The sequence below is a fragment of the Euleptes europaea genome, chromosome 4, assembly GCF_029931775.1.
Source record: "Euleptes europaea isolate rEulEur1 chromosome 4, rEulEur1.hap1, whole genome shotgun sequence".
In the NCBI taxonomy this organism is placed as follows: Eukaryota; Metazoa; Chordata; class Lepidosauria; order Squamata; family Sphaerodactylidae; genus Euleptes; species Euleptes europaea.
This window is the reverse complement of record NC_079315.1, coordinates 105198351-105225598: the sequence shown is the minus strand read 5'-3', so window position 1 is coordinate 105225598 and position 27248 is coordinate 105198351. Positions and strand designations below refer to the sequence as shown.

The 27248-nt window shown below is 45.3% G+C and overlaps 1 protein-coding gene across 1 annotated transcript in view; it reads left to right on the top strand.

Moving 5' to 3' along the window:
* SLC1A3 (solute carrier family 1 member 3) overlaps positions 1-27248 on the top strand; it is a 53726-nt gene that overhangs the window by 16849 nt on the left and 9629 nt on the right. The window contains exons 2-4 of the mRNA XM_056848392.1: positions 1449-1586; positions 23052-23256; positions 24486-24528. Coding sequence (XP_056704370.1) covers positions 1449-1586; positions 23052-23256; positions 24486-24528 — 386 coding nt within the window. The remainder of the gene's footprint in view (positions 1-1448; positions 1587-23051; positions 23257-24485; positions 24529-27248) is intronic.

Genomic DNA, 27248 nt, shown 5'->3' with positions numbered 1-27248 from the left:
CTGGCGACTCACTCACCATGAGAAAGGAACCACTACAGACAGACAAAGGAAAACATCCATGCTATGTAGCCGGGCAGGTCATGAGTGTGGTGACCTTTGGTGACTGGCTATTCAAGTGAAAACAAATGGTACCACAAGCAAATGAAGGCTTATGTGAGAAATCCTGCTAAGGGATAAGGCCTCCATGAATGAACTCAAACTGTTTGTTTCCTCTTTCCAAAAATCCCTGTGACTTGTCTTGCGGGGAGTGGGGAGGGATAGGGATTTCTAGCAGAGTTTTTATCTCTTTCACAAAAATACAATTCCCAAGGACAGGGCCACTGAGAGGGGGGGCTGAGGGGACAAAATTCAGGGGGGTCCAAGTCAGCTGGAGGGACCCTGATCCCATCATGCCACCCTCCAGGGGGTGGCTAGAGATCTCCCACTATTACAACTGAACTCCAGGAAACAGAGATCAGTTCACCTGGAGCAAATGGCCACTTTGGGTGGTAGACTCTATGGTATTATACCCCATTGAAGTCCCTCCTATCCCCACACCCTGCCCTCCTCAGACTCCACCCCCAAAATCTCCAGGTATTTCCCAACCCGGAGCTGGCAACCCTCGTTGTGCTGCATTCACAGAATGCATTTTTTTAAAAAAATTATAATGCAGTTTTAAACTGTAGCCATTAGGGGCGGAGAGAAGGCATAGTAAAAAGCACTCAAAGGCCATTTATGCAGGGCTGTTTCCCTCGCGGTCACCCCGCCGACTACTTTGAAACTTCCTTTTGATTATGCATGCCTTTCCCGACCGTCAGAGGTCGCCTCGCTCTCCCTGCGCTTTTCTGCACCTTTTCCCCTTGTTTTCTGGATGCTGTTTTAGCCAGAATCCGGAAAACATGGGCAAAACATGTGGAAATGTGCGGGGAGCGCAAGGCGACCTCTGATGGTCAGGAAAGACATGCATAATCAAAAGGAAGCCCTGAAGCAGTCGGCTGGGGTGACCACAGGGAAACAGCCCTTCATAAATGGCCAGAGTCGAGCCCGGTTAGTACTTGGATGGGAGACCAACAAGAAAGTCCAGGATCACTACACAGAGGCAGGCAATGGCAAACCACCTCTGTTTATCTCTTGCCTTGAAAACCCTATGAGGTCACCACAAGTCAGCTTCGACCTGATGGCGCTTTCGACCGCCACCAATAGTACAGACTGACAACGGTATTCCAGGGTCTCAAGGCAGAAATCTTTCCCAGCCCTGTTGATATCATTCAGCTGGAGATGGCCAGGATCAAACCTAGGACTTTAAGCATGCAAAGCATGTACCCTGCCGCAGTCCCTGAAATTCTGCTCATGCTCTGCCCTCAGAGCCTAAATGAGACTCCTCCTCTTCCATTGCAACTGTCCCAGATCCATGTTATGATTTCTTTCTTTATTGCTTAAATTTGCTGATTGGCTTTCTTTCTCTGCAGGAATCATCCTTGGATTTGCTCTCCGGTCATACCACTTCAGCTACCGAGAAGTGAAATACTTTTCCTTCCCTGGAGAACTGTTAATGAGGATGCTGCAGATGTTGGTCTTGCCTCTCATCGTGTCCAGCTTAGTGACAGGTACAGATGTTACCATTCCCTTTCTGTATTTTGTTGGTGCTGCAGTTATTAAAGCTCTGTTTTCCTATTTTTTATACATGTATTGATAAAGAGATGACAACAAAGAGTAGATTCTCCACACTTTATGTATATGCAGGTCACAGTGACATTTTTGGCCTGATTGCGGTTGCCATTTTATAAGCTACTGTGGAAGAAACTAAAAGTACCGGTAGTGGATTTAAATAATGGAGAAGACATTGGGTTGGATCTTGGGATTCCCTTCCGTTATGTCAGGGGTCCCCAACCTTTTTGAGCCTGTGGTAGGGTTGCCAGGTCCCTATTCGCCACTGGCTGGAGGTTTTTTTTTGGGGGGGGGGAGCCTGAGGAGGGTGAGGTTTGGGGAGGGGAGGGACTTCGATGCCATAGAGTCCAGTGGTCAAAGCAGCCATTTTCTGTAGGTGAACTAATCTTATCACCTGGAGATCAGTTGTAATAGCAGGAGATCACCAGCTAGTACCTGGAGGTTGGCAACCCTACCTCCCAGGTTTGCCGCGTGCAGCAGCAGACCCTGATGCCACAGGTAGGTAGCAGACAGGCTGCCGGGTGGGGGGGGTGACAGGGCTGGTTGCTGCCCTTTTTGCCCTGGCACCCTAGGCGATCACCTAGGTGTACTAGTAGATGGGCCGCCCCTCTGCTCAGGTGGCATAGTGATATAAAGTATCTTTTACAAATGTAGATCAGTGTGTCTTTTGTGGCCCATTCTGGGGAGAGAACCTTGCCATGTTTATTTGTGCTCTTGTAGCATTCAACTTAGATTACTGTAATGAGTTACATATGGGGCTCCCCTTGAAAATGGTTTGGAGAACAAACAACAACAAAAAAATATTTTTTTTTCTTTCAAAGCACATTGAATATATTATCTTGAAACTTACAGTTCATTTCAGAACAGTGTAGCTAAATGGCTATTTGCCAATTTGAACATATTTTTCCTATGCTAAAAAGATCTGTGCTGGCTACTTGTGTGTTTTGAACATATTTTTCCTATGCTAAAAAGATCTGTGCTGGCTACTTGTGTGTTTCCAGGCACACAGAGGCCTTTCTGGATTCCCCCTCTTTCAGAAATCAAGCAGGTTGTGACTCTTGGGAAGTCCATTTCAGTGGTGGAGATGAATTCATAGAGCTGGAAGGGGCCACCAGGCTCATCTAGTCCAACCCCCTGCACATGCAGGAAATTCACAACTACCTCCCCCACACACCCTCAGGGACCCCTGCTTCATGCCCAGAAGATGGCCGAGATGCCCTCCCTCTCATGATCGGCCTAAGGTCATAGAATCAGCATTGCTGACAGATGGCCATCTAGCCTCTTCTTAAAAACCTCCAGGGAAGGAGAGCTTACCACCTCCCAAGGAAGCCTGTTCCACTGAAGAACGCTCTGTTAGAAAATTCTTCCTAGTGTCTAGATGGAAACTCTTTTGATTTAATTTCAACCCGTTGGTTCTGGTCCGACCTTCATTGATAGGATGCTATCCCAGAGAGATGTGAGGTACCTACAATATTTGAATTTTGGTGCCAAGACCTTTTTGTGCTCCAAGGTTTTCAGCATGGATTGATGTTTCTGTCATTGCTTTTTGTCTGATTTGTATCCAACTCTCTTCATATTCTGCTTTCCTGACGTTGTCTTTCGTTTTTCCCCCTGGTGTTTTTTGCTTGAGATTTTATTGTGAGTGGCTTTGGAGGATGTTTATAGTACAAAAGTGCCTTAGAAATGCTTACTAGTGCAATCCTAAGCAGGTCTACTCAGAATTCTACTGAAGGCTTACTCCCAGAAAAGTGCTCTTGCATTGCAAATAACTAAGCAATGAGTTTCAAAGCAACAACGAACACTGGATCTCCATCATGAATTGTACGAAACAGTTCTTAAGGCAGAACTGGCTATAATGATGATGATAATCACAATGACAGTGATGATGATCATATAACAACAGCAGCAGTGTTGCCCTTGTATCAGGGGCAGTGCCGGGATCAAATAAGAACCCTCACTGGCCCCAAGGTGAATACAGCCCATTCTTGAACTCTAACAGGAGAATTAGCTGTAGAGATTTGGGAGACCAACTAGGGTTGCCAGCATTGCTTCAGCAAATGCTGGCAGATTTTGAGGGTGGTTTCTGGGTAGGGTTGCCAGATCCCTCTTCACCACCAGCGGGAGATTTTTGGGGCGATGCTGAGGAGGGCAGGCTTTGGGGGGGGACTTCAGTGCCATAGAGTCCAGTTGCCAAAGTGGCCATTTTCCCAGGTGAACTGATCTCTTATCGGCTGGAGATCAGTTGTAATAGCAGGAAATCTCCAGCTAGTACCTGGAGGTTGGCAACCCTACCAGTACTCCATCTCTGACCTAGATGGCCCAGCATGGCCTGATCTCATCAGCTCTCAGAAGCTAAACAGGATTGGCCCTCATATGTACATGAATGGGAAACCTGGAAGCTGGCAACCCTATTTCTGGGGAGAATGATTTCCCCCTATCTCTATAGTAAAGACCAGATAGATTGTAGGGAAATTCTTAAAAAAAATTGCTAGGAGGCCATTTTCTGGGCATTTTTTCTCCCGCTCCTCAGTTTCTTGAGGGCGGGGGATCAAGGTTGCCAGGTCCTTCTTCGGCACCGGTGGGAGGTTTTTGGGATGGATCCCTAGGAGGGCAGGGTTTGGAGAGAGGAGGAACTTCAATGCCATAGAGTCCAATTGCCAAAGTGGCCATTTTTTCCAGGAGAACTGATCTCTATTGGCTGGAGATCAGTTGTAATAGGGACTTCAATGCCATAGAGTCCAATTGCCAAAGCAGCCATTTTCTCCAGGTGAACTGATCTCTATTGGCTGGAGATCAGTTGTAACAGCAGGAGATCTCCAGCTAGTACCTGGAGGTTGGCAACCCTAAGGGAGATTGATGCTGAGGGCAGGGGTTTGCCTGCCACATGTGGGCAAATGGCAATTCTAGGGTGAGGCCTATTAATGTTATTTGGTTCCAATGTTGACAAATCAGTATAGAGATTTCACTGCCCAAGGGGGATTTACTTAATGAAAGGAATAATCCACTGAGCGGCTTTACTGTTATGTGCCATTTATCTTCTGTCCCCCTTCCTTGGGGGTGTTTCGGTTGGGCAAGTCTAGTATCGGGGAATATCTCCCTTTCTGGACCCCACTTCCCATGACCACAGTGTGAATAAACTGTTAGAAGGTTATTGTTGTAGGTATGGTATTGGAGTCTGGAAGATGAGGAGTAACTTAATTAGGAGTAGCGAGTAATTGGCGTTCACACAGTGTGTCATGTGAACTGACGAGAACGCAAGATTCCCAAGCGCTTTCCTGATTGGTGTGCGCAGGACTTCATCAACTTGGTTCACAGTGACCCCAGCATTACATGAATAATTGTAAAACGGCTGGTATTAACTAAATTGGGATGGGGTTTATGAGAACCAGTGGTAGGAGAGAAGTCAGAGGGCAGGGTTTGTGTATTTCATTAATACTCTCCTACCCTCCCCCCATAATTCAAGAGCGGGTTTTAATAATACCAGGGATCAGCGGGGCCGGGTTTTGAACTTGGTTTCCTTGCTGCAGAGCTTTGAAATTGCCTCTGAATTGGTAGACGTCCTTGGGAGGGAGTCGAACTTTCAATAGTGGCGCTAGAAACTCACACTCAACATTTCCACAAAGCATTCTTAGAAGGCCAAAACGGAGATGGGTTTTTTCTTGGACAGCAATAAGGAAATTAAAAGATGTATGGACATTCTTCTAAGAATAAAACTCAGTTTGCTATATAGGTAGGGCTTTGAATGTTTGGGATTGTAATGAATAGATGTTCTGTGTTTAGAATCTTCTCATCGGTTCTGCATAACTTAAAATTCAACAACAATATTGTTTTTTTTAAACTTTCCCTTTCATATGGTTCCTCCCACCTCCAATCCCACTGTTTTCTTGGTGATCGTGGTCTTCTGCATTCCTGTTTAAACCTCCTGACCTTCACTCCAACCCCTTTAACTGAAACATACACACAAAAAACTTCCAGCCACATGGCTGCATAACCCAAAGGCACATATTTTGCAGTGAGTGAGGTGCTCCTTCTAGCAGTTTTCTTTCATTTTTAATGTTTTTAACTTGGAAAAAAAAGATTACGGAAAAATAAGCATGTAAGAAGAGCTTTGCTGATCATACCATCACGTGTGAACTAACATAAAGGGCTTTGATGTTATCAGCCTTCTAACTTTTTCAGGGGCTTGGAGATTCATTAGAGCAAGAATAATGGAAAACATAAACAGCACTTTGCTGCCACGGATTTTAATAACAGCTGTAAACATGGTTGAATTAAAATATTTGTGTTTAGGGCATTTGGGAATATAATGTGTTGTTCACAGTGAAAGCAAAGTCAAATCATTTTTCTAACAATGACTAAGCGCTATTTAGGATTCATTGTTTATTTTTAGTTGCAGTCCACTTGGTTGGGTTATGAATTAAGATTAAATGAATTTCTTATGACTCTTCTAGCTGGTCTTTCTCTAACAAAGGATACAAGCACAGAAAGGGTTAAAAACTTGCCTCACACCACATCTCCAATCTAAATTGAATGTGCCCATGGCTATTACTACAAAAATTCTCAAGAGATAATTCATAAATTTCCCAGTTCATAAATTTCTAGATTGGTGTTTCTTGATCTCTGAGGATTAGGCAGGGGGAAATATGGGAGGTGGCATTATTCTGGCACAGTGATGGTTTTCCCATAAAGTTTTTGAAAATCCTAGCATGTCCAGTGATGCCACTTCCAGGTTTCACAGGAAGTCACGTCATTGTATCAGTAGGTAAGGTTGCCAGCTCTGGGTTGAGAAATACCTAGAGATTTTCGGTGTGGAGCCTGAGGAGGGTGGGGTTTCGGGAGGGAAGGGACTTCAATGGGGTATAATACCTAGAGTCCACCTTCAAAAGCGGCCATTTTCTCCAGGTTTCTTTGTCACCTGGAGATCAAGTAATAATCCCAGGAGATCTCCAGCCACCACCTGGAGGTTGGCAACCCTAATACCAGGCCCTGCCTCTCTCTCTCTCTCTCTCTCTCTCTCTCTCCCCCCCCCTTTTTTGCTCCTACTAAGCCTGTTGAACCCTACTAAGGTTCTCTATGCTCTCTTGGAGGCATGGTTGCCAATCTTACATCTGTCATACAAATAAGTAGGTTTTCAGTACTTTGTTGTACATGTTGCCAGATTGCCTTTCTCCACAGCGTGATGTCTTTGGTGATCTGTTTCCTGTGTGATATCAAGTTTCAGTGGCACCTGCTACAGGGCCTGTGGCACTGGAAATACAGAGTACCAAAGACTTATGGTATTTTTCTAATGTCTATAGACATCTTAACCATAGAAGAGCTGGTATTCAGGCAGACTATGCTAGACCTAATTAATTGTGCCGTCAATATTTTAGTTTATTGTTATCTAAAGATTTAAAGCACCAAGGATTTCTGAACAGTATTCTCTTAAAATATTCCATCCCTGATAACCTTCTAGAAGCCACAGCTGATAATTACCACTTTAGAGATTGGGTTTATATAGCCAAATGCATTGATAGATTGCTCAGTAATCTTAAAATCTAAAGCAGCGCCACAGTATAAACTATTTAAAAATGACCACTCTAGAACCCTCTATCTAGTTAACATCGCAAATGCTAATTTTAGAACATCTTTTACATCATTGCGCTTCCAATCCATGCCCACGGCTTTATTGGCTGGTCGATATTCTCAATTACCAAGGGAACAATGCGTGTGCGTTTGCGGAGCCTCAAAACTGGAGGATTTACCTCATTATATCCTTTCTTGCCCCCTGTGCGATGGTCCTAGGGACAAATTCATAGGAGGAATATTATCCATTATTACGGCAGATTTGGATGAGGATAAAATTAAATTTCTGTTGTCTGACATAGATGCCTACGTAACACATAAGGTTTCTTTGTTTGCCCTAGCAACAAAGAAAGTAAGATCTAGGGTTTCTGAAGGAGCTATCAATTAAGTTTAAAATGACAAATTAGTATATGTTAGTATATTTTGGTATCTGATTTAACATTTTAATGGCTGATATGCTTTATTTATATTGTTGTATAGCTATGTTTTGCCCTGACCTGGATGGCCCAGGCTAGCCTGATCTCGTCAGATCTCAGAAGCTAAGCAGGGTCAGCCCTGGTTAATATTTGGATGGGAGACCACCAAGGAAGGCCAAGGTTGCTATAAAGAGGAAGGCACTGGCAAACCACCTCTGTTAGTCTCTTGCCATGAAAACCCCAAAAAGGGTTGCCATAAGTCGGCTGCGACTTGACGGCCCTTTACACACACACAACTATGTTTAGCTATTTGTGATGGCCAATGGCCACATACAATAAATGTTCAGTTTGGACTATGCTAGTCTTGCTGAAGCTATGCCCTAAGGGTCACTTAAAAACGGGGGTGTATCATCACCCACCTGATCAAACCCTTGAGGCTGATCTCAAGCTGGAAAAAAAATAAGGGACGTAACTAAAGCAGATAATATTGTGGAACAGAGTGATTTCAACTGCCCTCACAATGACTGGGTAAACATGCTCAGTATTCAATATGGTCTTGTTCAAAGATGATAATGCAGGATATAAATTTATTAAATAAATAGATGAAGTAATACCCGAGCTGCCCTGACCTGGATAGCCCAAGCTAGCCGAATATTGTCAGATCTCAGAAGCAAAGTGGGGTTGGCCCTGATCAGCTTTTGGATGGGAGCCTGACAAGGAATACCAGGGTCGTGAAGCGGAGGCAGGCAATGGCAAACCACCTCTGAACGTCTCTTGCCTTGAAAACCCCAGGGGTGGCCATAAATCAGCTGTGACGTGACAATAAAAAAACAAACAAAAACCAAACAAAACCAGAGCAACATTGCAAAATTAAATACTAAGTGCTTTGGAAAGTGGAATTTGCAAACCATGATCCTTAGTGCAGGTTGGAGAGGAGCTATATCAAGACACTTTTACAGATCTTCTGAGTTACTTAAAATACATTTTACTACATAACAGTTGCAAGATATCTGATCTAGAGTTTTGAAAACAGGCTGTGAAAAAGAAGAATAGCTCAGAATCTACAAACCAAAAGCCTAATCTCTCTTTCAGTCTTTAAAGGGAAAGTATTAAATACTTCTGCCAGGTCCCTCTTTGCCACAGGCGGGAGGTTTTTGGGGTGGAACCTGAGGAGGAGAGGGTTTGGGGAGGGGAGGGACTTCAACGCCATAGAGTCCAATTGCGGCCATTTTCTCCAGGTGAACTGATCTCTATTGGCTGAAGATCCATTGTAATAGAAGGAGATCTCCAGCTAGTACTGGAGGTTGGCTACACCCCATAGAAAATAATGGCCCTATAGAAAATAATTGCCAAGGTCATCTAGTCCAACCCCCTGCACAATGCAGGAAATTTCAAACTACCTCCCCCCCCACATGCCCCAGTGACCCATACTCCATGCCCAGAAGATGGCCAAGGTGCCCTCCCTCTCATGTTCTGCCTAAGGTCATAGAATCAGCATTGCTGTCAGATGGCCATCTAGCCTCTGCTTAAAAACCTCCAGGGAAGGAGAGCTTACCACCTCCCGAGGAAGCCTGTTCCACTGAGCAACCACTCTGTTGGAAAATTATCTTTGCTTCTCAGTTATCACCAGTTCCATTAGCATACATTTGCTTACCCTGCTCACTGAACTTCATTTGCCACCTCTACACTCACTAACCCAGTCTGAAGTGGTCGTCTAGGATCTCTGCTTGTTTAGTTGTGGAATGGTTCATTTGTAATGGGTTGGGTGTCCCCAAAAGGATTTATATAAAGGAGGCCAGAGTTCATGAAGATTGGTGAAGATTGTCAAAGTATTTTCAACAATTAAATTTTTAAAAAACATTCAGTGCTTGATTAAACATCTAAACATTCTTGGTTATCCCAATGGAAAACTGGTTTCATTCTTTAGAAGAAGAAGAATTGGTTTTTATACTCCACTTTTTTCTACCTTTAAGGAGTCTCACAGCAGCTTACTATCGCCTTCCCTTCCCCACAACAGACACCTTGTGAGGTAGGTGGGGCTGAGAGAGTTCGGAGAGAACGGTGACTAGCCCAAGGTCACCCAGCAGGTTTCATGCTTAGGAGTGGGGAAACAAACCTGGTTCACCAGATTAGTGTCCGCCGCTCATGTGGCGGATTGGGGAATCAAACCCGGTTCTCCAGATTAAAGTCCACCTCTCTTAACCACTACACCACACTGGCTTTATTACTTATTTATTTATGTACTGTATTTGTAGCCCACTTTTCTCCCAAAAGGAAACACAAAGTGGCTTACATTATTCTACTTTATTCTAACATCAACCCTATGAAGTCGCTTAGGCTGAGAGTGTGTGACTGGCCCAAGGTCACCCAGCAAACTTCCATGGCAGAACGGGGATTTGAACCTGGGATCCAAGATCCTAGTCCCGTGTTGCCGAACCTATGGCACGGGTGCCACTTCCGGCACGCGTAGCCCTTTCTGCCGGCACACACGGTTCCTCCAAGCCGCTGGCCTTTCCGGCTCTGCCCCACCCCGGATGGGGGAGGCTGTAGCCCAGGGGTGGGGAACCTCCGACATCATTGGCAGTGGCCCCCGGACTCTCCCACAGAAGCTGCCGCCATTGCCGCCACTGGAGCGTGCGTGGCCGGCCAGGTGGATGGGAGAGCGGGGAACAGAAGCTGAGCGCTCACACTCGGCATGGCCGGCGGCTTCTCCGGCGCCCTCTGGGCCTGTGCGGGCGGAGGGGCATGGCTGGTCGGTGGCTGTGAAGGAGGCGCCCTCTGCCCCACCCTGCTCGCCTCTCACAAGCCTGCCGCCGTGCCCCACCGAGTGGCAAATCCAAGGCAAAACCTCCCATGTATAAATGGCCTCTTTCTTTTTCTGTCTCCCTCTGTCCTTTTCTTTCTCTCCCTTGCTCCATTTCTTTCTCCCTTTCTCTCTCTTTTTCTTTCTTTCTCTCCCTCCCTTCCTTCCCTTTCCCCCTCCCTTCCCTTCTTTCCTTCCTTCCTTCCTTCTTTCCCTCCAGCGGCTTCTCCGGCACCCTCTGGGTCTGTGCGGGCGGAGGGGCGTGCAGTCCTATTCCACCTTTGAAGTGCCCACAAGCTATCCTCCAAACACCTTTCCATTTGTCTAGATATGTAGAGAGAAAACACTAAGGAACTAGTTGCCAATCTCCAGGTACTAGCTGGAGATCTGCTATTACAGGTGATCTCCAACCAATAGAGATCAGTTCCCCTGGAAAAAATTGCCACTTTGGCAATTGGACTCTATGGCACTGAAGTCCTTCCCCAAACCCCGCCCTCCTCAGGCGCCACCCCAAAAACCTCCCACTCATGGCGAAGAGGAACTTGGCAACCCTAGCCTCTCCCTCTGGGCCCCCTCTGGGGGTGGTATTCAGGTTACATTGCCGCATTGGCACTCGGCGATAAATAAGTGGGGTTTTGGTTGCAGTTTGGGCACTCGGTCTCTAAAAGGTTCGCCATCACTGTCCTAGTCCATTACCCTATCCACTACACCATACTGGCCCTCAGTTATTCATGAAAGCGTCTCATGAAGCTTCCTGTGCTGGACTAATTTAGGGCCGTCTTTGTAACCTCTGAAACTGTATAAAAGCTGTATTGCTTTTGAGAGCTTGTAGAACATTGTGGCTGAATTTCACAGATCAAACTTCACTTCTGCTAAAACTTACTGAATGAACTCTAGGCTAACCACAGTTTATACGGTTGCCAACCCCAGGTTGGGAAATGAGTGGAGATTTGGGGGTGGATTCTGTGGGGAGGGCAGGGTTTGGGGAGGAGAGGGACCTCAAGAGGGTATAGTACCTTACAGTCTGTCCTTCAGAGCAGCCATTTTCTCCAGGAGAACTGATCTCTACCGTCTGGAGATCAGTTACAATTCCAGGAAACCAGAAGTGATATAATTGTGTTGGCATGGCCGCGCGCGTGCAGTACCCATCCCAGCTCTGCCCCAAAAACCTACTGCCAGAGGAAAGGGGGGGACCTGGCAACCCTAGGTACAATGCCATAGAGTCCACCCTCCAAACCATCCATTTTCTCCATTTTCTCTGTAGTCTGGAGATGAGCTGTAATTCCAGGGGATCCCCTGGTCCCACCTGGAGGTTGGCACCCCTACTCAATTATCCCCTCCTTCCTGCCTCATGTTTTAGTTGCTGTCCTTGTGTTTCATACATGTATTTTATGTTTTGGTTTTAATTGGTTTTATGATATACTTTTATAATGGTCTGTTTTTAACTGATAGCCACTTAGTTGGCCCTGATCGGGCAGAAAGGGGGAATGTACATTTTGTAAATAAATAAAATTATGCCGCACACCTGCTTATCTCATGGGCGTTCCCAAGAGTTCTTTTGATACCTCTTTCAAATCCAGAATGGACAGGGGCTCTGTGTATTGTTCCTGGGAAAGGCAGCCGAAGTACCAGTTCTGGTACTCAGTTCATGGCACTCTTCATGACACATCCCATCAATCCCATTACCCATGTCTGAGAGCAGGTGATAAGCCCCCTAACTTTGTGGGGGGAGGAACTCAAATTCCGTATGGCTTCCCTCTGCCTGAAGGTTTTCCCCATCTAGAAACATCTCGATGGTATCATTGACTTTGTTCTGGGGCTGTATGTAAAGAATGCTGCAGCCCCCCGTGCTAGCCTTTTCAGCAAAACCATGATCTTTGACACACCTTTCCAGGGGTCAGAAGGTAATGGCTGATAGCTGGAAACCTGGCTTACAACACAACGGGGGTGACCTCTGCCTGAAGCAACAGGGCCATACCAGTGCGTTGCAGAAGAATGCAGTCTCGCTGGTTTCCGTCTACAAATATAATCATCCACCAATTAGGTCCTGGATTTGGGGAGCAATAATTGTATTTGGGGATATGCTGCATGGTTAATGAGCAACCAGCACTTCGCTGGGAGCACCGGAGTTGGAAGTCCTAATTTGTACCTTGTCTCAGCCTTAAACGTCCTGGGTGGCCTTAACCAAGTCATTCAGCATCAGACACCATGTGGACCAAAGCACTATATAAAACGAAGCATTATTTTGCAGCATTGGTTTTAAAAATGTCAGTACACAAATGCATGCCCACACCTTGTGCATTCTGGCTAGGGATTTTGTTGGTGGTGGAAAGTGCCATCAAGTTGAAGCCAACTTATGGCTACCCCATAGGGCTTTCAAGTCAAGAGATATTCAGAGGTGGTTTGCCATTGCCAGGCCTCTGTGTAGCATCCCTGGTATTCCTCGGTGGTCTCCCTTCCAAGTGCCATCGAATCGCAGCCAACTTAGGGTGATCCCTTAGAGTTTTCAAGGCAAGAGATGTTCAGAGGTGGTTTATATTGCCTGCCTCTGCATAGCAACCTTAGGGCCATTTATGCTTGGTAATTAGCAGCGCGTTCCAGGCTGAAGCGCCCCACATATTTTTTTTATTTCTTCACGCTGAACCTTCATTCCAGACGTCACTGCTAAGCCAGTGCATTACTGCTTCGCATTTCTTAAGAGCCCCTTTAACGCGATGTTTTGTATTTGCTCCACCCCCGCATCGAAGCATTCGCTGAAGGAAGCATGCAGAATCCCAGCCGCGGCTTAGCTATGCAAGCGACTATTGCTAATGGCTATGCAAATGAAGGAATGAAGGAGCAGGCAAGGAGGGGGAGCTGGAATTTGTTTGACTTTCTCCTCTTCCATCAGGACCGTGAATAGTCATTTTAAAGGTCAGATTTAAAAAATCAGCATTGAGCGAGAAGCAAAATTGACCCTGCATAAATGGCCTAAGACTTCCTTGGTGGTCTCCCATCCAAGTACTAATGGGGGCCAACCCTGCTTAGCTTCTGAGATCTGATGAGATTGGGCTAGCCTGGGCTGTCCAGGTCAGGATTTCTTGTCAGATAATAAATTTGGACCAATGAGCGTCACTGTCCTGCCGGCAACACATTGTTTTCATGCATCATTTACTCTACAAGTGTTGTTTTTACTCAGACGTTTACTAGGGTATTTTTGCAGCTCAGCATCTTGCACAGCCGGGTGGTACGGCTGACTTGAGAAGCTGCTATGATGAACTTGCTTCTAATGAAACAGAAGTCATTCACCGTGTTAAATTGTTGCATTTAATGTTAGGAAAACCATCAACTAGAAAGTCCTTTTTGGGGGGGGGGGAAGCCGGGGTCTGCTCGTGGGTGTTTCCCACCTGCCCCTCCCAAACACCAATTTTTGTGAATGGGCAACTTTAAACCTTTTCGAGAGGGGAAGGGGGATTGTTCTCACAAAAGAGGATGCTAATTTAAATGTCTCAGACGTAAAAGGATGGCCTTTTTATGTCTCTGTTGAAGCAGGTATCGTCTGTGTTTTGTTACAGGAAATTTTTGTGCCGCAGTTCTCTGTGCTCTTGTGTTTCTGATCCTTGGCGCTGGGACAGTAAGCCCTTTGTGCTCCGGTATTACAATGAGGCAACCCAAGAGAAAGAGCCTTGGTCTGGGGCCGTCAGCTGTTACTAATCACTGCTCTATGGCTTGCTGTGAATCCCTGCAGCTCCCTACCTCCTGCTCTGCTTAGCACACATAAAGAAGATAAATTACTCCCTTAGTTTCCCTTCAAAAAGCAGATTGTGGTGATGCATTCCAATACTCTGAGCAAAAGATGGAATCATGCGAAGAGTTAAAATTGGTATCTAAACAGCCACCCCAGTGGGGTCCTGCCCTGGCAGATGCAAGGAACAGGAAGCGGACCGCTGTGCCCGGCATCCAGAAATTCTCTGTTGCTTTGCACTTGCCAAATCTGAGACTGCAGATCAGTTGCAGTCTGAAGGACAAGGAACCCGGAGCCGAGTTCGAGCCAAGACTCACCAGGACTTAGCTGCAGAATTTGGCTTCAGTACCAGAGCTCACAGAAGTAATAATAAAGAAGAAAGTCCAACTGAGCATGTAAAAAGCATTTTGGACACACTGTCAGACAATCATGATTAGCTCTCAGAATCTGGGGTTGGAGGGAGGGACTTTGAACACATGAACGCATGAAGCTGCCTTATATTGAATCAGACCCTTGGTCCATCCAAGTCAGTCTTGTCTACTCAGACCGGCAGCGGCTCTCCAGGGTCTCAGGCAGAGGTCTTTCACGTCACCTACTTGCCTAGTCCCCTTAACTGGAGATTGAACATGGGACCTTCTGCACGCCAAGCAGATGCTCTACCACAGAGCCATGGCCCCTCCCCCGTACTTGGATTTTACGGACCAAGGCGTCTTTGGTGTCTTGAGTGACATTGTTGTTTATCATCAGTCTATGAAGGACTGAAACGTGGCCCAAATAAATATATTCCTTTATCGATTTTACTGGAGGTTCCCATATGAATAATCTAGAAGTGTACAGAAAGCCTTGAGAATGCCCTCCCACTTAGGGTCCCCACCAGCGGGAGGTTTTTGGGGTGGAGCCTGAGAAGGGCAGGGTTTGGGGAGGGGAGGAACTTCCATGCTATAGAGTCCAATTGCTAAAGTGGCCATTTTCTCCAGGTGAACTGATCTCTGTCGGCTGGAGATCAGTTGTAATAGCAGAAGATCTCCAGCCACCACCTACTCCAGTAACCCTACTCCCACGTCAGGCTCACTTAGTGGCCGTGTCAGTATCTTTTGGTTGCCGGGCCAAAACATGTCTTTTTACTAACGCTTTTAACTGAGGGGTTCCATCTTTTGTAGCCAGGGCTGGTTGGGAAATTCCGGGAGATTTGAGGGAGGAGCCTGCAGAGTTTTGACTCACCCCTCTCCATAATATTGCCTCCAATGATAAAATCTTGAGTGTTTGCATTCTAGAGGAGCAAGGAACCAGGGAACTTTTTGCCATGCTGCATTTGAGAGAAGTTGTACTTGAAGGACATTTTGACTTACATTTTTATTGTCTCTTTGGGCTAGGGTTGCCAGGTCCCTCTTCGCCACCGGCGGGAGGTTTTGGGGGCAGAACCTGAGAAGGGTGGGGTTTGGGGAGGGGAGGGACTTCAATGCCATTGAGTCCAATTGCCAAAGTGGCCATTTTCTCCAGGTGAACTGATCTCCATTGACTGGAGATCAGTTGTAATAGGAGATCTCCAGCTAGTACCTGGAGGTGGGCAACCCTGCTTTGGGCAGATTGATAGGGTTGCCTACTCTGGATTGGGAAATTTTTTGAGATTTGGGAGTGGAACCTGGGAGGGGAAGTTTGGAGAGGGGAAGGACTTCAGTAGGGATGTGATGCCATAGAGTCTACCATACACATCAGCCACTTTGTCCAGGGGAACTGAACTCTATAGTCTGGAGATGAGTTGTAATTCCAGCAGATTTCCAGGTCCCACCTGCAGGTTGGCAAGTCTACAGATTGACCAGAGACATTTTGTTTTCTGTTGCACATACCTGGGTCTGGGAATGTGTGTCCTTTTAAAGGATCGATTACACATGCTTCCTTACATTGTAATTTCATAGGGTAGCCATGTTGGTCTGCGGTAGAATAGCTAGATTTGAGTCCAGTGGCACCTTAGGGACCAAAAGGATTTTGGGGGTATGAGCTTTTGAGAGTCAATGCTCCCACCATCAGGCATCTGACAAAGGGAACTTTGACTCTTGAAAGCTTGTACCCTGAAAATCTTGTTGGTCTCTAAGATGCTACTGGACTCCAATCTAGCTGTTCACATTGCAGCTTTCGCCCACAATTGATGAGTTTGTTTCTATTACAGTATAACAATTTTGATAGGGTTGCCAGGTCCCTTTTTCACCACTGGTGGGAGGTTTTTGGGGTGGATCCTGAGGAGGGCGGGGTTGGGGAGGGGAGGGATGTCTATGCCATAGAGTCCAATTGCCAAAGCGGCCATTTTCTCCATGGGAACTGATCCCTATCGGCTGGAGATCAGTTGTAATAGCAGGAGCTCTCCAGCTAGTACTTGGAGGTTGGCAACCCTGCATTTTGATTTCATCTGTGTTAGCCGTAATGCAAAGGATCTCCAGTGCACAAATCAACTAGCTTCAGTCAAGAGGTTTCCACTTACTGCCAAATGAGGCTTTTGTCCTCTCCTACCCCATTTAATGCACAATGGAGTTGTCAATTTCATTCTCCAAAGTGCGGCTCTCATTTCATTAAAGAGCAATTCGATAAGAGCTTCCCCTCCTTCCCTACATGTTTCCGAATGCTGAATGGGCACTAAACAGAATATTCGTTTATCGAACATGAACCACAGAGAAGCAAGTGCAAACGCCCTTTAGCAAAGTGCATTCGTGGACCTTGGGTCAGTCACTGGATGCTTCCACATACAAGTTTTGTACTGGTTTGGAATCCACATCAGAGGGGTTTGTTTGTTTTTTGGAACATCCATATGATGTCATCTTCTAATTGTCCACTGTGACAGACAAGTCAGGGTCCTACCCATTTCTTGAAAGCTACCGATCCCCTTTTAAACCTGGTTGGGGTGTTCACTGAACTGGTAACAGACGGATCAGGGCCCTTGGGACCTTGACTGAGTAGGCGGGAGAAGGAATTTGAGGCACAAAGCAGCTAAATAGCGGATTAGCTACCAGTGAGGCAGGTCAGGGAAACTGGTTTCAGGAGACAATGGCCATTTATGCATGGTCAATTTTGATGCTCGCTCAAAGCTCTTTTTAAAAATGTGACTTTAAAAATGCCTATTCACGGTCCCGACGCAAAAGGAGAAATTTCACCCCGCACACACTCGCCTGCTCCTTTGTTCCTGTTTGCATAGCCACTAGTATGTGCATAGCTAACCCGCCACTGTTATTTTGCATGGTTCCTTCAGGGGGATTCTTCGTGGCGAACACCAAAGGTCATGTTAAATGGGCTAAGTGTAATGCGAAGCAGGTATGCACCAGCTACGCAGTCACTTCCGGAATGACAGTTCAGCGTGAAAAATTCAAAAAAATATGCGGGGCAATTCAGCCTGGAACTCGTTGCTAATTACCATGCAAAAATGGCCACAGTGTCACTCAGAGTCTGATTTCAGTGGAAGCAGGTTGGTAGAGGGCAGTATCTAGGAAAGACTCACAATTAACAATTCAGTATCACTCTGACTTGGATGGCCCAGGCTAGCCCAATCTTGTCAGATCTTGGAAGCTAAGCAGGGTCAGACCTGGTTAGTACTTGGATGGGAGATCACCAAAGAATACCAAGGATGCTACACAGAGGCAGCCTGCAGGCAATGGCAAACCACCTCTCCATGGTCATTTATGCATGGGAGTTTTACCAGGGATTCGTTGCTTGCTGGACCCACACTTTTCTGTTGGGAGTCTATGCACCAGCAGTCTCCAAGCTCAAATCAAAAAGTATTTGAATCCCCACCCCTTAAAATGCTGCTTTGTAAGTGGCTGTAGTGAGAGAATAGTCCCCCCCCCGAAACCCAATACTGCATAAAAAAGCATGTTAAGAGCATTTTAAGAACAAAAACGGAGCTATTTGCAAGGAAGCGGGGAGGGAGAAACCCGAGCCTCATTTTTAAAAGCTCAGAAAGAACTTAGAGGAAGCAGGAAGTATTTGAATCCCCGCCCTTTGACATGATGCTTTGTAATTGGCTGTCTGCTTGCTGTGAGAGAAACCAAGCTTCGGTGTCTGGCGCTTTGCCTTGTGCATGGGGATTTCAAGTGGGCTGAGCTCAGGGGTGAGGGAAGAATCGAGTTTATAGAGGGATGGGAAGTCCCGGGATTTGTGAGGGCTGACAGTGAGGTTATCTGTAATGGAAGGAAAACTCATGCATAACTCTGAGGAACAACCGAGACAGATGGAGGGTAAACGTGAGTGGAAGTACCCACTCATAAACAACCTTTGTCTCCTGCCTTGAAACCTCTACAGGTTGCAGTCAATGTGCATTTGCATGACTTGTGTTTGGGAAGACACACATTTTTGCAATTCCTGTCCAAAGTAGCACCATTTTCTTTAGCTCAGTTATACAGCTACAGTTTCCTGCCCCACCACAGCAAAAGGCTTTTGGGACTTTAAAAAAATGGTAATTGATATATTGGTATCCCATTATAATGATCTGTCTACATGTTCCTCTGAAGTCCCAGCTCTCGTTTGAATTCCCAGGTGACCTTGGCTAGTCACAGCTCTGTTAGAGTTCCCTCAGCCCCACCTACCTCACAGGGTGTCTGTTGTGGGGAGGGGAAGGGAAGGTGGTTGTAAGCTGGTTTGAGTCGCCCTTAAGTGGTAGAGAAAGTCGGCATATAAAAACCAATTCTTCTTCTCCTTCTAAGTCTCTAGGACTTTTCATTGCAGAGTTATGCCTTTCCCCCACAGCTCAGCGAAAGGGGCTAGACACTCACTCTTTCTTTTTACATGAAAGCTGGGAATTCAGAGGACTGAGCAGATAGATCATTATAATACTATAGCAATGCTATAACAATATGCCCTTCAGTAGTGCAGGGGAGGAATGGGAGCTGTGTAGGGGCAGAGGAAAGGAAAGTGCTAGAAAAACTGTGACTCAGTGGCAGAGCCTCTGCTTGGCATGCAGAAGGTCCCAGGTTCAATCCCCGGCATCTCCAGTTAAAGGGACTAGGCAAGCAGGGGATGTGAAAGACCCCCACCTGAGACCCTGGAGAGCCGCTGCCGGTCTGAGTAGACAATACTGACTTGGATGGACCAAGGGTCTGATTCAGTATAAGGCAGCTTCATGTGTTCATGTGTTCGTGCTCCATTGTGACTGCAAATGTCTCTGTATTTGCAGAGGCAGAGAATCGTCGCCGTGTGGGAGCAGCCACTGTCTCTCAGCCTACCCTACCACATATGGTTGTTGTGAAAATGAACTGGAGAGACTGGTGAAGTGGTGTTGGCTACCCTGAGGATGGGATGGGATGCAACTGTAAGAAGTAATGATCCCCAGACGAACATACTGTTATTTTCATTTTCATCCTTTTATTTGTCTCTGAATTATAAGGGAATCCAGTTTAATGAACAAAACAACCCATGGAAATGGCCAAAGTTTGGTCAGAAGCTACCTGGCTTTGTAGTGTTGTTATCCTTTTATCTTCGCTTTGCTTTGAAAATGGTCTTAAAGAAATGACAGTGAACACCTGATTGCTGAAATTACCTGATAGTGATAATTAGCTGGGTGATTTTGATTGCAACTCAAGAATCCTTTTACTTGCTCCTTCAGCCTTTCAGGCAGAGTTGAGAGCAATCCTAGGGAGGTGTACTCAGAAGTAGGTCCTGCTTTATTCAATGAGGCTTACTCCCAGGAAAGTTATTTTAGGATTGCAACCTTAGTTTAAGGCAAAATTTGACATAACTATGGCACAAACCAGCTCCAATTAAATCCTCCCCTCCTCTCCTATGTTTGCTGTTTCTATGCGTGGAATTCCCTCCCACGAAACCCCTCCCCAATCAGCCCCCATCCATATGAAGGGTGCACATATGGCACAAACTGGATCGTTATTGCTCGTGTCTATAAGCTTTTATGGATGATGTCTTTGGTTTCCTAATAAATCATTTAGATAAAGTATTTACAGGTTTGCCTTGAAATTCAAGGGTTCTGCCCCGGTTGCTACCATTTTTGCTTAATGCTAATTTTATCATACTATGTCATACTGGATGCCCTGACCTGGATGGCCCAGGCTAGCCTGATCTTGTCAGATCTCAGAAGCTAAGCAGGGTCAGCCCTGGTTAGTATTTGGATGGGAGACCACCAAGGAATACCAGAGTTGCTGTGCAGAGGAAGGCACTGGCAAACCACCTCTGTTAGTCTCTTGCCATGAAAATCCCAAAAGGGGTTGCCATAAGTCGGCTGCGACTTGAAGTCACTTTATACACACATGTCATACTATGTTGATCCTGAATATGAAAAGGGGTAGATGGTAGAATATAGAAGATCCGTGCTTTAACAGAAGGGATGGGCCACCTAAACCTCTCAGAGTTCATAGCCATATTTCTGACATGTTCCCAACTTTACGAGCCTACATACCTGGCAATACCAGGCACATATATTTTTTAACTTTAAAAAAAATCATTCTGGCTTACAAACATACACCCAGAAAAACATTTTTAAATGATATGCCAGTTATGGGTTAGACAGGAAAATGTCTGGAATCTGCCACTTTTGAGTGATAGGTCTGTCTTTCTCTTTCCTTGAAAACCTTTTTCTTTTCCCCCTTTAAAAACATTGACTTTGCACATATGCACTCATTTACCCACCGGTGTACTATATATAGCTGCAAGGAGGTGTACTCAATAGTGGCCAGCTGGATGTCTCTTGGGAGTCTCCAAGCAGTGCATGAAAGCAGAAGCACTGTCCAGTTGAAGTACTAGATGCCAGATGTGTGTGTGTGTGTGTGGTTGTTTGTGTGTGGTTGTCTCTGAAGGTCAGTTAGTTAAAGTATTATCACAATGAAATATCTTTTAGGATCATTTCAGATGCTTGCACTAGCAATTTCCTTGGAAACTGCAAATTCCAGTACTTAAGAGCATTGTGTTTGAAGCGGGAGAGGCATAATGGGTGCTATAGTATCCTTAAGCAAGGAAGAGATCAGTGAGGTGTAGGGGTTAAGAGCAGAGGACTCTAATCTGGAGAACCAGGTTTCATTCCCCACTCCTCCACAGAAGCCTGCTGAGTGACCTTGGGCTAATCACAGTTCTCTCCAAACTCTCTCCGCCCCACCTACCTCACAAGGTGCCTGTTGTGGGGAGGGGAAGGGAAGACGATTGTAAGCCGCTTTGACACTCCTTAAAAGTAGGGGGGAAAGCAGGGTGTAAAAATCAACTCTTCTTCTTCTATTGATCATCTTTAATTTGGTAACACCTCTTCTATGAAATGCCTTCCTCTCAATGGTTTACTTCGCACCTAGACTGTTAAGTGTCAGGCGGCAGGGGATACTTTTTTTTTAGGATAATGATCAGCCATTGTCTTTACCTTTTGTCTCTGCCTTCATTTTTTAAAATTATTCACCACTTTTACTATTGCTGATTTTAATAGCCTTTTTATTTCTGCTTTCTCATTGTTTTATTGCTGTTTTGATTTGTTGATTGTTTTATTTGTATTATTTGTTGATTTTCTTTTATTGATTGTTCTTATCAGTAGAAAAATTGTTTTGATTTTAGTTATAGTATTTTTATTGTGGTGCCGGTTTGTTCAAACATTTGCACCCCACACTTTCTCCCTCAAGAGGCGCTCAAAACAGGTCACAAGGTTCCATGATACAAAATCAGATCAGATAAATTTGCATTTTTGCAGCAGTCAATCAAAAGCAGGGATGCTAACTCCAGCTTGGGAAATTCCTGGAGATATGGGGATGGTGTCTAGGGAGGGCAGAGTTTGGGGAGAAAGCTCAGCAGGAATGTGCTGTCATAAAGTCCACTTTTCAAAGCTGCCATTTCCCCTAGGGCAAATGATTTCTGTAGTCTGGAGATCAGTTGTAATTCTGGGAGAAGTCTAGGCCCCACCTAAGGTTGGCACCCCTAATCAAAAGCCCAGGTAAATAACAGCAAAAGCCTGCTTACCAATCTCTATTTTGCACCTTCTCCTAAACACTAGTCAAGAGGTGGTCCTTCTGAGCATTCTTGGAAGTCCATTTCTCAGGGTAAGGGCTATTGCAAAGAAAGCCTAAGACCAAGGTCACTTATGCATGGCAGTTTTAACTGAGGTTTGTTGCTCGTTGGACCCACACTTTTCTCTTGCAAATCTATGCAGCAGCAGTCTCCAAGCTCAAATCACGTAGCATTTGAGTCCCCGCCCCTTGAAATGCTGCTTTGGTAATTGGCTGTAGTCCTTACTGTGAGAGAAAAGTCCTCCCCCACCCCAGCAAGAACCCAAGTGCCAAGTCAAAAAGCATTTTAAAAATAAAAGCAAAACAGAGCTCTCTAAAAGGAATGGAGAAACCCAAGCCTTGTTTTTAAAATCCTTTCTTCTGCTCAGGAAGAACTCAGAGGAAGCAGGAAGCATTTTAATCCCCGCCCCTTGACATGCTGCTTTATAATTGGCAGTAGTGAGAAAAACGTCACTCCTCCAAGCGTCAGTGTCCCGCACTCTGCCTTATGCATGGGGATTTCACCCGGGGTGATCTTAGGGGAGATAAAAGAGTCGGGTTAGTTGAGGAACGGGAAGTCCCAGGATTTGTGAGGGCTGGCTGCAAGGTCATCTCTAATGGACGGAAAACTGATGCATAACTCCAAGGAACAACTGAGACAGACTGGGGGCGAACATGAGTGAAAGTACCCATGCATAACCGACCCAAGATGAGGTTGTTCTTAGTGACCTTCATGACAAAATGTATGTGAGGAGCTGCTGGTCTGAAAGTAGTTGTCATAGTTGGTCAGAAAGTAGCTGCTTTGAGTGTTTTGAGGAGAGGGCAGTTAACACGTACCCTAAACAAACAGATTTTTTTCTCAGAAAAGTGTTTAATTAGCTATGTATGCTGATTTCATCTTCTAAAGATATAGAGACTCTAGCCTTACTGTTAGTGCTTGCATTTTCTAGGGGTTTCTGCCCTGGACAGCAAAGCATCAGGGAAGATGGGGCTCAGAGCAGTTGTCTACTACATGAGTACCACCGTCATTGCCGTCCTGATTGGAATAATCATGGTGGTCATCATCCACCCTGGGAAAGGGTCGAAGGAAAAGATGCACCGAGAAGGCAAAATTGTACGGGTGACAGCTGCAGATGCCTTTCTGGACTTAATCAGGTAAGGCAGCATTTTCTACAGTGTTTGCAAAGACAGAAGTGTTCTTTCACACCTGCCACAGGTGACCATGTGTGGCTGAATGAACTTGATGGCATGAAGCTGCTGTCAGAGCTCTGTCCCCTTTTTTTAAGCTGGCATTCTCAGGGCAAAAAAATAATTTGGAAACATGGACCTGACAATTTTAGCCTAATTAAAATCTGATCACTTCCTTTGCATATAAAGAAATTAAATATTAGCCATGAAAGGAACGCAATAGTTGGGACAAGGCATGTGTGATGGACAGCTAACTGCAGATGCTAACTGAGAACACTGATCGATGGGGTTTTTTTGTGGGGGGGGGATTCTACTGTTGACCTGGGAGAGTGGCAGTTGAGGGCAGCAGTTGAGAGTGGCAGTTAGAGGTTGGCAGCTAGAGTGGAAGAAGGAAAAGTAGTGAGGGGTCGAGGAGGATCCTGAGATAGGGAAGTGAAACCGGTAGTCCTTCCCTAAGGGAAACAGCTCCAAGGAAAAGGGAGTGATCCCTATCAAATGTTAAAGAAGGAAAATTGAAACCTGTGTGTATATTCCTGCCTCCACAAATATTAGCAATGTGTGTCGAATAAGCTTATGCCGGTTTATTTAAGGAGTAACAACCAAGTAAACTCAACAGCTACAAACACCTGTCCATAGAACAAAATAGCTACATTCACGTGACAGACTATCTATTGTATTTAGTTATATGAAGTTTACCTCATTCCTTTTGCCTTTTCAGCTACCATGTTTAAACCTGACACCTCCCTGACACTCTAACTTGACCGTTTCCCCATAAGAGTAAAATAGTTTATGTGTTGAGAATTCATATCAGCCTCTTGTGTGCCATATTCAGACATATACTAACGTATATGTTAGAGAGCCAGCATGGTGTAGTGGTTAAGAGTGGCAGACTCTAATCTAGAGAACCGGGTTTGATTGCCCCACTCCTCCACATGAAGCCAGCTGGGTGACCTTGGGCCAGTCACAGTTCTCTCAGAACTCTCTCAGCCTATGTGGAGGCAGGCAATGGCACACCACCTCCGAATGGTAGAGTTGTTTCCTCCTAAGCTTCTGCTTGAAAAGATGGCTAGTGTATCTTAAATAGATTTTCCCCCCCCGCCCCCCGCCCCCCGCTCAGAAATATGTTGTTTCCTCCTAAGCTTCTGCTTGAAAAGATGGCTAGTGTGTCTCAAATCGATTTCTTTTCCCCCCCTCAGAAATATGTTTCCTCCAAATCTGGTTGAAGCCTGCTTTAAACAGGTAACACTGTGTTATTAATTTCATACAGGAATTTTGTAGATCATCTTTTGAATTGCACACAGTTTTGCCTCCTGATTCTGTGGAGTTTAATAGCTTGCTTACTTCCATGTAGAGTTCACTTCTTTTCTAGACACAAAAGCACATTATCAAATTTAGATGACAAATATTTATTTACTTACTTCACTTATAATCTTTCTCACAGAAACTCAAGATGGATTGTAAAAAAGCCAATGATATAATAAAAACCATAAGTACAGTAAAAAAAGGTAAAGGTCTCCTGTGCAAGCACCGGGTCATTCCTGACCCATGGGGTGACATCACATCCTGACGTTTACTAGGCAGCCTATGTTTACGGGGTGGTTTGCCAGTGCCTTCCCCAGTCATCTTCCCTTTACCCCCAGCAAGCTGGGTACTCATTTTACCGACCTCGGAAGGATGGAAGGCTGAGTCAACCTTGAGCCGACTACCTGAAACGGACTCCCATTGGGATCGAACTCAGGTCGTGAGCAGAGCTTTTGACTACAGTACTGCAGCTTACCACTCTGTGCCATGGGGCTCCTATAAGTATAGTACAAAACAACAATATACACCATAAAAACTATCCAGAAAATTCCTACAGACATTAACATTTACAAAAAAAAATTAAAGATATTCCTTAGAAAAATGTCCTTCTAAACAGGTCCATTTTTCACATTTTACAGAATCATAATAGTGTGGGAGCTTTCCTAACCTCCAAGTGGAGGCCACAGCAGAGGATGCTCAGGTGTGAGCACCTGTAATCTTACCTGTTTGCAAGGTGACACCTTCAAATGGCCTTGCTCAGGTGAGCAAACCTCTCACAGTGGAGCATATCAGAAGAAGTCTTCCTGTAGATATACACAGGCCCATATGGGGCCCATGTAGGGTTTCCAACCCCCCCAGGGGGTTCCCTTGCCATGCCTCTCATTTTCTGTTGCTATTTCGAGCAGCAGTGGGAGATTTTTTGAAAAATAGCCATTGGGCCGACAGCATGATGTCACCTGTGGGGAAAATCTGGAAATGATGTCAGCCCTCTGTGGTTTCAGAGGGTGTGTTGGTCTGCAGTAGAAGAGCTAGATTTGAGTCCAGTAGCACCTGAGACCAACATCTGCCCCCACATGTCTCTGACCTCTAGTCTCCCACTGGTTGCTTGGCAACCCTACGCCCAGGCCATGAAAGACTTTTTATACATATACATTTTAATGGTCACATTACATCTCATTCAGAATTCAGGACACATTAGCAGTGTTGCTCTGATGAGAATGATGGAAATAGGTGAATATTCAAATTTCTGATCTGGTCAAAATACACACAAAAGTTGATCATGATGGGTAGCCATGTTAGTCTGTCACTAGCAGTAGAAAAGAGTAGGAGTCCAGTAGCACCTTAAAAACTAACAACATTACTGGTGGGAAATGAGCTTTCGTGAGCCACAGCTCACTTTTTCAGATATAGCTAGAATGAAAAACATTGGTTAAGGTGAAAAGAGTCAACCATCAAACTATGGTTTGCGTGATTCTGTTTTGCAAACAGTGGAGACATCCTCTGGTTGAGAGGCATGCTCTCCCAGAGCAAGTGAGTTCCAGTGGAGCAACAGTTCTTGTGCTAGAAGAAGGCTCTGCAATTCCAGAATGAAATTATAGGAGCCAACTCATGGTATCTCAATAAAGGTATCATGCCTCACGTTATGGGGCAGCAAACCTAGGATTGGCACAGTCTTGTATATATGATCAAGATTTGTAGCCAACTCATACCTTTTGGAAGAGTGTTATTTATGATGAAAATCACATACTCTCTACCTAACCTACCTCACAGAGTTGTGGTGAGGATAAAATGGAAGAGAGGAGAATGATGTAAACATTTTGGATCCCCTTTAGGGAGAAAGACAGGGTATAAATGAAGTAAATCAATTAATACTTTTTTTACTTAATTTATAATCCTCCTTTCTTGCCAAGATTTTTGTTATTTTACATATTCTCAGGATAGTTCAGCCACTGTTTTGGTTGCTGTGGCAACTGACCACCAAAAATGGCAGCCAAGCTCTCGCGAAACGAAGGAATCATGCTTGAGTTCATTAACCAGCATGTATGGATAGTCATGCTGTTTTAAAGAGGCATAAGGAGTCAGCATGGTGTAGTGGTTAGGAGAAGCGGGCTCTTATCTGGAGATCCAGGTTTGATTCCCCCCTCCTCCACATGAAACCAGCTGAATGACTTTGGACCAGTCACAGTTCTCTCAGAACTATCTGAGCCTACGCAGAGGCAGGCAATGGCAAACCACCTCCGTACGTCTCTTGCCTTGAAAACCCTATGGGGTCGCTATACGTCAGCTGTGACTTGACGGCACTTTCCATCACCAAAAGAAGGAAAGAGATAAGGGAATTATCTCCTTTGGCTCCCTGATAGAAGTGTCAGATGGGCGGGCGATCAATAGGCAGTTGGTTGGCAATGGGGACTGGTGGGGAGCAAGCCCCAAATCTACCTCAGAGTGAACTCCCTCAGGTTGCTTCATTATACAGCTGACCCTATTCCAGGGCCACAAGGAGAGAAAGGTCTCTTTCTCAACCCTTGCTACTTTTGATTCTTTATCTGGAGAGAAGCCAGGCTCTGGATCTGGGACCTTCTCTGTGCAATGTATGTGCTCTGACATTTGAGCCATAGCCCTTGCAGACATGGATATATAACATCTACTCTTTGTTGCAC